The sequence below is a fragment of the Babylonia areolata genome, chromosome 24 (assembly GCF_041734735.1).
Source record: "Babylonia areolata isolate BAREFJ2019XMU chromosome 24, ASM4173473v1, whole genome shotgun sequence".
Classification (NCBI taxonomy): domain Eukaryota; kingdom Metazoa; phylum Mollusca; class Gastropoda; order Neogastropoda; family Buccinidae; genus Babylonia; species Babylonia areolata.
In genome coordinates this window covers 8,415,592-8,425,801 of record NC_134899.1, presented here as the reverse complement: position 1 = coordinate 8,425,801, position 10,210 = coordinate 8,415,592, and the positions used below count along the sequence as shown (strand labels likewise).

At 39.2% G+C, this 10,210-nt stretch overlaps 1 protein-coding gene across 1 annotated transcript in view; it reads left to right on the top strand.

The window, feature by feature from the left end:
• Window positions 1-3,138: 3,138 nt before the first annotated feature.
• LOC143298484 (BBSome complex member BBS7-like) overlaps window positions 3,139-10,210 on the top strand; it is a 30,831-nt gene continuing 23,759 nt past the window's right edge. Inside the window, exons 1-6 of the mRNA XM_076611295.1 lie at window positions 3,139-3,269; window positions 6,473-6,532; window positions 7,015-7,077; window positions 7,682-7,857; window positions 8,592-8,778; window positions 9,380-9,452. Coding sequence (XP_076467410.1) covers window positions 3,231-3,269; window positions 6,473-6,532; window positions 7,015-7,077; window positions 7,682-7,857; window positions 8,592-8,778; window positions 9,380-9,452 — 598 coding nt within the window. The 5' untranslated portion in view covers window positions 3,139-3,230. The remainder of the gene's footprint in view (window positions 3,270-6,472; window positions 6,533-7,014; window positions 7,078-7,681; window positions 7,858-8,591; window positions 8,779-9,379; window positions 9,453-10,210) is intronic.

The window sequence follows — 10,210 nt, the reverse complement described above, 5'->3', positions numbered from 1 at the left end:
GAAGCGTGAGCGAAGGAAGCAGGGCTCAACTTCTGGAGACGTTTTCCCTTGCAACACCTGTGGGAAGTGCTGTGCATACACAATCGGCCTCTTCTCCCATACGAGGACACACACTGAAAGATAAGCCTGCCTGCCTACTCATCCGTCGGTCCGACGGGAGACTCCATCTGTTTGTGGGACAATATCAAGTGTAACATTTGCTGACGGAATGGTCGCACTGTTACAACCATCCTCACAGTTTGTTACATGCAACCCTGATAAGTATACCTGGGACGACAAATTAAGAATGTGCAGGGATAGACTGGCTTCGCGGTTTCATGTGCAGATCCCCCCACCCCCCGCTCTGAGTTTGCACAAAGTGACCAGTTATAATGCATGAGCATCACGTTTCAACAGACAGAATGTTGGCCATGTTTTTGTTTTTTTCAGCAACTTGTCGGACGTAATAGATCATCATCATTTTAGCAGTTTCGAAATCTGGAACTGCGAAGAGACTGGTGTGACTACTGTCCATAAACCAAGGACCATTACTGCAACAAAGGGAACAAAACGTATAGGTGCAATGACATCTGCCGAGAGAGGAGAGCTCGTCACGTACGTGTGTGCTGCTGTACTTCCTCTGCAGATATTCCAACGAAAAAATTTCAAAGAGTAGTGCCAATAATCTAAGTCTTGACAGCCAGTGACTTTTGAAGTGTGTCCAGCATTTCGCAAAGTGTGCAAAAGCGGCACCCCACCGTCCTGTGTTGTTGCTCTTGGACAGTCATGATTCACACCTGAGCACTGATGTCATCAACTTTGCCAAGGAAAGTGGAAGAGTTCTTTTATTTCCACCGCATTGCTCCCATAAGCTGAACCGCTGGAAGGTGTCAGTGATGGGGCCATATGACGTTTTCTTTTCGCTGCGCAGATTGTGGACCAGTTCCGGCAAGACAATGACAGTCTACGACCATGCCGGTACCATACAAAGAGAATGGTTTCAAGCAGTCATGCCGATCGACATAACAAAAGGATCTGAAGCGTCCTGAGGATCTGCTCTTTCAATAACGATGTTTTCGCTTGGTGACAACTTCCTTCCAGCCTTCTGCACGGATCGGCCACTGTTGGGAGTTCCCACCAATGGAAACATATGCACCCACTCTGCATCTGCCGCTGCTGGAAACCCAACCTCGGATCTGGTCTTGCTGGAAACACGCCCCACCCCCGCCTGCTAGAAACGATCTCTCGATCCCCATGTCTGTTTTCGCTTCCCCCATTGGAAACACCGCCACCCCTGCCAGTGTTTCCGCCTCTCCTGCAAGAACAAGACAAAGAGACAAAGCTGATGTAATACAAAGACAAGAGAAGATACACAACAAACACAGTGGATTTTGCTGTTGCTGCTCTCAGCAATGCACCCCAAACGACTATGTCCACCCATCGCATCGAAGGATACCGTGTCATCAGCAATGCTCAGTCCCGCCCTGGCAGGCTGTCGACATGAGAAATTTATGTGTGTTTAAAAGATGGTGTTGGCGCACACTACAATGCGGTGGTTCGGACCCATTAATCTAAAAATAGAAGGGGTTCGGGCCCAATACAAACATCACACTTACCATCAGAGGGGTAACACCAAAAGAAAGATCGACATGCTTCCAGGGCCAACAACTTCTAGAAACATATCCCAAAGCTAGGTCTAATCCTGGCATCTGTCAGCCCAAAGTTGTTCTCTCCTGAGTTGGTCAGTCCATTTCCCAAAGCACCAACAAGAAGTATATAAAAACGAAACCAAGAGGAGCACGGCCAGGAGAAAAAGTGCGGTACTGACAAAAACCCCTGAGAAATCCCGTATCAAAGATGAACGCTCGAAAGCCGGCAAAGAAAAATGCAGTTTAAAGAAGTAGAAACGGAACAGAGAAGTGTGATGAAAAAGCAAAAGAAGGCTAAATGCACAAAAAAAAAAAAAAAAAAAAAAATTAAGGATGATGAAGAGTATTCAGTTGCTTGGTTTGTGTCGTCGGAACCATACAGCAACAACAGCTAGGCCAAAGAAGAAGTCAATGGATCCAGCCGGTGTTTGGTTGGGTGCGTGTCGATAGAACTGTACGTGTCACTGATTTGTGCTTCGCGTCGTTTGCGCAACCTGCATTATCCCAGTACAACGTGTCGACTGACGACGACGACGATGACTATAATCGTTATTCGAGTCAGCCGTTCACGTCAGTGAGTGTGCCCGATGGCCCGAGACACCGTTGACATCTCCGAGTGATTCAACGAAGGAAAATGTCGGGAAAAATCAACACCAATACAAATGGCATCGGAAATGGAGGGGTTGGGATGGCGTATGGGGTCACGGTCACGGTGGGAGACCGAACACGCGGTCAAGTTCTGCGTATATTCATCCACGACCGACCTTATAAAAAGTTATCATTAATAACAAATTGAGTCTGTGGTATCATCAGCTGACACAGATAAACACTGCCATGGCAGCTGATGCAGTGTTACATTATTGCGTTGGGAAACTGAGCCAGGTAGCAAGCCGGTAGCCTATACTGTACAGACTAGAACTTGAAACGCAACAAGATCAAACGAAGGCATACATCATATAATTATTATTTTATTTTATTTTATTTCATTCATGCATGTCACAGACTGGCACAATGAAGGGCACAATGACAACTGACACGCTACATAATTATTGACACGTAGCGAAAAAAAAAAAAAAAAAGGGAAAAAAAAGAAAAAAAAGAAAAGAAGAAAAAACAGAAAACGAAAAAAAGAAAGAAAAAAAGAAAAAAAAAAGAAAAAAAAGGAAAGAAGAAGAAGCAGTGATATCGACACGTAACACTGTTGAACGTAGGGATAATGGAGGCAGCGCAAATGACTCGAAGCGCAAACGACACGCACCCAACCTGGCACTGACGTTATTTCGTCAGCCAATGTGTGACAGAAAATGAAACTACGATTGCAAGGGAAGCTACTCTCTTTCCATCAAGCAAAGTTCTGCAGTTAAATATTTAATAAACAAAGTAATAAAGAAGTATGTACTGGAAAAATAACCATCATACCACCATTACTAATCGTAAACCACTGACTGACGCGGATATTCTTACATAAAATGGAAACGCTCATTTTTCATTAGTGATTCACTGCGGACTATATACACATTTTTCTACCAGGAATCTTGCGTTGTCTGCGATACGAATTCGAAGTGCTTGTGTCTCGAGCTATACATCATATAAACCGCCAAGATGATGGAACTAGACTTACAACGAGTTGACTACTTGCAGGTTTGGCTACATTATAGAAATCAAATACAAGGTTTTGGTTTCAGCTGAAAAGATTTCTTGTCAGTTTACGGTTTATACTCCCCCTTGTTATGGATCTGGAATGCATTTTCATGTTGCATGAGCAAAATGATCAAAGCAAACTTGCTAAATATTAAAAGCTTGCCAGGAGTGTGATACGTAAAGTATTTATCATTTGCAGCTTTGCCAAGAATTCCCCCCCCCCTCTCTTTCTCTCCCTCTCCTTGAGTCTTTCCCCTCTTGCACGCCCTCACACGCACGCTTTCTCTTTCCAGGGCTAGCCCCCCACACCCCCCTCCAAAAAAACAACAACAACAAAACAAAACAAAACAAAAACAAACAAACAAACAAACAACAACAACAAAAAAACAAAACAAACAAACCAACAAAGCAAAACAAAACAAAACAACAGCAACAACAAAAAGCAGCAAAACAACAACAACAACCCCCCCCCCTCCAAAAAAACAAAAACAACAACAACAACAACAAACAAAAACAAAACAAAACAAAACAAAAAAAAACAACCAAACAAAAAAAACAACAACCCAAAACTCAACAACTCTATTCATTCACCCATTCATACATTCATTCATTCATTCATTCACTCTCATTCACTGCCCCATTCACACACTCAGAATAAACACATACACACAGACACACTCATGCACACACACGCACACACACAAGGTTGAATATCAAGATTTAATTTTCTTAAGTTGCAAACACAAAAACAAAACAAACAAACAAAAAAGTGTTAATTTCACTTCATATGGGAAAAAAAGAGAGACAAAGTTAAAAGTCAAAAGATCAGTAGCGGTTGGTATTAGTCTACAAATGGGGATATAATTATTACATTTTATTACTCATAAAATCTTTAAAACTCACAATGTCGAAAATATGCTATAAACTATATGGTTGAAAAAAATGCCACAATGTGTCATCATCAAAAATGGAAAATATATTGTTGAAAGAATGTCCAGAAGGCAGAAGTTGAAAGTTACACTTACAGGAACATGGCCCATTAGTATTAACAGTTGAAGGATATATGACAAAGCTCATTTGGAAGGATGTATTTCACAGTTATTCAGAATTTTTTGACACGTTGATATGTAATACATGACAAGAAAGATATTTTGATGGAACCATTAATAATTGTTTTGTTTTTTTTGTTTTTTTTTAATAGCAAATTATATAAAACAGATTACAAATTCTTGTATTTTGAAGACTGGATAAGAAGAAAATTATTATGTAAAAGATGAATATATATTGATTTCCAATATATGATTGATACTGAAGTCCCAGTACTGGAATACTTTGGTTACAAGTGTAAACTCAGAAGCTTTTTAGCCCTTTCAGCCCTTTAAGGCTGGCTGCCTGTGTAATCCTCCCAGCCTGGCATGTTTTGGCCTGGCTGCATCAATGGGAAGGGGTGCTTCACTTCAGGCACAAATTTATAGCAGCCACTCAACCAATTGCTACCGAACTTCACATTGTGACTGAAATGTAATTTTGATACAAATTGCTGGTCTCAAGACAAAGGATGTTATAGTGTACTTGTAACTTTAAAGCAAAAACAGAAATAGTAAGATGTCAGCTTTTGATGTTGAAGGTTATGGGCTATCTACTTGATTGTCTACGCTGGTTGCTAATTTCACCTCCTTCACTTTTCCATAAATCACCGAAAGAATTATAAGACAAATCATCATTATCTGGGTTGAATTCACAGCAAGAGTCCATCATAATTTCATTGAGCTCTAAGCTATGCAGTAAGCCTTTTGACATTTTACCATATCGATGCGGAAAACCGGATAAAAAACACACTATTCGTTCGATTTTTGGAGCGAAACTTCACATGCCAGTGAGGAAGGAAGTTAAGTTGGAGTTACTTCCCTTACATAGCAGTTTAAAGCATATTAATGAGCTGACGAACCAGTTTAAATAAATGGGTTTCCTTGCCAGCCTGTCAGGTGGGCTCAGGCTGAGAACAGTGATCAGTGGCGCACACCTCTCAGGCGGGTGCAGGGTTGAATGAGTTAAGAGAAAAAAATATTGAAAACAATGATCAGAACAGAGCCTGCTATAATAAAGCATACTGTAATGATGAAAGCTCCAAGAGGAATGAAATATTTTTATGATATACTAATTGGAAAACTAGAACTACTTAATTTATTAGTGAATGCCTGTAGAAACTTAAACATTATTTTTTAAACAAGCTTGAATAGAGTATCTTGAAAAACAAACAAACAAAAAAACAAAAACAAAAAAAACCAAAAAAACAAGAAAGATACAAGAGATAATATTAAAATGGTTCCAGATGAAAATTAATTATGTTCTTGTGACAAAATCTATTTTGATGAACATAGGAGTACTCTCAGACAACAAGTATAATTTCTGCTAGGATAAAAAATAAAAACAAAAACTGAAAGAACAACTCTACATTATCTATGGGAGTGTAATGATGTGCAACATGTTTGGACAGAGTTTGAAAGATATCTAAAAGAAAAGTGTTTATGTGATAGACTTGCACTTAATGATGCACTGTTGCTTTTTGGATATAACAAAAAGTGATGGATGTTTCTCACATACTATATTGATAGCCATATTCTTTTTATACAAATGTAGAAACAATACAGTAAAGCCAACAGTACAAAAGTTCTCAAATGATCTGAAACAGGAACATGAAGTGAACAAGTTTGCTTTTAACATAACTATGGAGCATAACAAATTGTGCAAAAATGGGCACAATACACGCCTGGTACAGGTTTGAGCTATATATATACAATGCCATGATGGAATCAATATTATGTGGTGTTCAGTATGTATTTGTATTGTTCTGCATATATTATTTTGTTGTGCAGAATTGTCAGTATTTAGAATATCATCATGTCTTGACTATACATAAAATTGATATAACCCTTGCTTGAATAATAATATTGATAAACAAGAAGAAGACTGGAGCGATAGCTGAGCTGGCTTTGAATCTGGGGATCTTGGGTTCAGTTCAGGCAGCACTTCTATTTCAGCTGATTTGTGTGTATGTGCATGTCTGCATATATGTGTGCACATGTGTGCCCATGCACGCACTTGTGTGCATGTGTGTGTGTGTGTGTGTGTGTGTGTGTGTGTGTGTGTGTGTGTGTGTGTGTGTGTGTGTGTGTTTAACATTGATGTAATCTGTTTTAAAGGTGGGGACAACAAACAAGGGGACTATGAGACTGATGCCTATATCAGGAAAATTGCAGAAGGTGCGTATTCATAATTTCACACATTTCTTTATTTCTGCCCTTTACAAACATACCTTTAAGCCAGTCAAGGGCACTAAGCAGCAGAATAACATGGTCAGGGTCTAAGTGTATATTCATGTGTATAGATTTTATGTACAAAATTAAGATAGAGCTAGTATTATGCATTGTATATATTTTTGCATTCATCTGTATCTGTCATATGTATACCTTTGTTTAATTACACACTGTAATCTTACTATTGTATAAGTTTTCAGCTAATTTATCTTTACAGTAGTATGTATGATTAAAAAAACAACAACTTTTGTTTGCTTGCTACTTGGATCTAAGCACAAGCCAAGTCGTTTAGGGAAAAACATGTTATTTATTATCTTTAAAAAAAAAAAATTCAAGAATACAGATGGAATGAAATTTTGCTATGTCTGGTCATTCAGATTCACTATATGAAATGTATTCAGTATATTGTGCTGGTTGTTTTTCTGCAGATTGCTGTGGCAGACAATGATGGCGTGATACAGGTGTTTGGCATGAAAAAAGGAGAGGTCCAGGTATGTGGCATTTGTATTGTATTTCGTCAAAGTTCAAGGTTTGGGAAAATCTGGGAACTGGCCTGTTCATATTCAGATCAACATTTTCCTTTTGACAAAACAGAGAAAAGAAAAGTAATTTTCTGTCATATTAGATTATCAATGCATACAGTGTCATGGTCATGTGCTGGGAATTTGATTAAAACTCATGACCAGTACCATTGAACAAAAAATTTGACGCATTAAAAAAATTGAAAAAAACAAACAAAACCCAAACAAAAATACAAACACACACAAACACACACACACACACACACACACACACACACACACACACACACACACACACACAAAGTGATGAAAAGTTAACATTGACACCAGGATATCCGCCAGTCTCTTTCATCAGCAGTGTACCAGACGAATTTTCGATTCAGTATGGCTTTGCGTTTAGCTAGGAAAAAATTCAGTCTGGTGTGGAAAAGGTCTGGAAAAAAGTACAAAATTTTGTTTGGTCTGTAGGAACTCTGACCACAGAATGTGTTCATTCATTCTCTTTATTCATGAGGTTATCTGTGTGTGTGTGTGTGTGTGTGTGTGTGTGTGTGTGTGTGTGTGTGTGTGACAGAATGTGTTCAAGGCCACCGCACCTCATCAAGTCACTCGTCTGACTCTTGGGGGACAAGCGGGCGCTGTCAAGGACCGCATCTTCATCAGCACAGGATCTGAAGTTAGAGCCTACACCAAGAAAGGGAAGAACTTTCTCAACTTCAACACCAACATGTCGGAACCCATCCGCACCATGTGAGGAGACATTGTATCAGAAAATTTTCTTTAACGTTTTTTTTCTCACACTGTTTTGGGACTTTTCTTTTCTTGTTACTTTTCTTCTCTGTTGTTTTCTGTATTTTTATATCTTTTTGATTTTTTTTTTTAGAGGGATTTCCTTTCGCTTTTTTTTTTCCTTTTTATTCATTGTTTTCTCTTTTTTAATGTTTATATTTTGATTTTTGTTCTGTTTTATTCTTTTGTTTTGTCACAGTTAATTACTTCAATGTGCATGTTATGAATCTGCATATACATACTAATGTTCAGGCAACATAGGGGAATGTGAAAATATGAACCAGACATTAAAATGGTACAAAGAAGTAACAATTATCAGCTTTGGGAAGGATGAACATCATAGCATGCCCTAACCTTTCACTTTGTCCTTTCCATGTTCAAGATGATATTGCACTTGGTCTTAGTCAAACCAGTGCACCGTCTTTGCATTGATGAGAAGTGATAGTCATGAATATTTACTTAACTTTATCATGTGAAGTGAATTAATGACCCTTGACTGTGTGCTCCCATCTTCCCATTTGAGCCAATAGCACACTCAGCTTTGGTTAGGATCCAGCTGCAGACCAAAAAAAAACAAAACAAAAAACAACGACCACAAGTCCACTTCTGATAAGGCTTGAACCCACATCCTCCCAGTCATCAGTCTGCTGTATTTACCACTTTGCCTCGACATTTTTTGTGTGTGTACTGTTCAGAGCGGTGGAGGGGGCGGAGCTGTTTGTATGCGGCAGCTTTGTGTACAACCACTACCATGACTGCAAGGACACACACTACCTGCTGAGCGGGGACAAAATCAACGATGTGCTCTGTCTGCCCACCGACCGTGTGCAGGACCTAACACCCGTCCTCGCCTGTCAGGATCGTGTGTTGCGTGTGTTGCAGGTGAGATATTAATTTTGCCCTGCCCGCTGGACTTTTGCCAGCTTAGTGCTGATCTCTGATCACTGTGTTTATCTCTTACACCACCAGAAGCAACTTTAGTCAGTTAGACTATTCACTGCCACAAGAGACTTGAGTTGACATCAAGCATAGAGCTTCAAGAAGATGCGCTATACCAAGAAGTCTTAATAAATAAATAAATAAATAAAGGGGTCATGTTAAAAGGACAATTTTTCACATTGTAACAAAGCTTGACATCTGCAGCCAACTTTCCCATGCAATAAAAAATTGACTTATCTAATTCCTTGATCAAGTTTGATGTCAACAAACCCACTGTGTTGTTTTGACACACAAAATGAATCCCGTGACTGAGAGCATTGAGTCTAAAATATAAATGTATTTCTTGACCAGTTATTTGGCATGGCCATTGTAACTGATTGTGAGTACAATATGCCAGATGTGTTTTGTAGTCTGTTGTAGTTACATTAAGTATGTAGCATTTTCATGTCTTGTCTTGTGTGGTAAGGTGATTTGTCAGTATTGTACTGGACATTGCACAGGTCTGAAGTGTGTGAAGTGTGATGAAACAATGTGGTGTCTGCAGAACTCAGAGCTGCTTTATGAAGTCGAGGTGCCAGGGCCACCCCTGTGTTTACAGCTGGCACAGAACAATGGAGGTCAGTGTCAACAGAAAGCCACGTGTGTGTTGGTGAGGGTGTGTGTATGTGTGTGTGTGTGAGGGGGTAGGGGTGAGGCATGGGATCAGAGCTGGGGTTTTTGTACAAGCGATCATAGCAGTGGCAAGTTTGCATAGCGTTAAGATAGTTCTTGCACATACAGAAGTAGCATAGAGTCCGGAAAATTCTTAACTCTGGCAAACCTTGCACTGTGAAGATCGCTCATGCAGCCCAGTCCATGTGTCAGATAACAGCATTAAAAATTGTTGTTCACACAGGTTTGCTATTGTGTGTGTGTGTGTGTGTGTGTGAGAGTACGCATGTGTGTGTAGTCCACTGGATATGGTCCATGTATTCTTGAGTTTGATTTCAGTCATTTCCCTTCAAATTTTCTTTCATTTTATTACATTTAATGTATATCTGAATTATATTTTATGATATATTTCAATTTTTTTTGTGCTTCACAGGCCTTCTTCATTGCCAGAAAGCAAAAAAAAAAAACAAAAAAAAACCACAACCCCCCCCCCCCCCCACACACACACACAAAAAAAAACCCACACAAAAAATTTTTTTTTTCTTTCTTGTTTTCCTTTGTTTGTTTTTTTGTTTTGTTTTTTCCTTTTTTTGTCTTTTTTTCCCTGCACATCAGTTTTCCCATTCATGCGGAATTTCTGTTTCCCAGGTATTGTTCTAAGTGTGCATAACAGAGTATATATATATTGTTTTAAAAATATGTTCAGTTCTTTGTCTGACTTGTG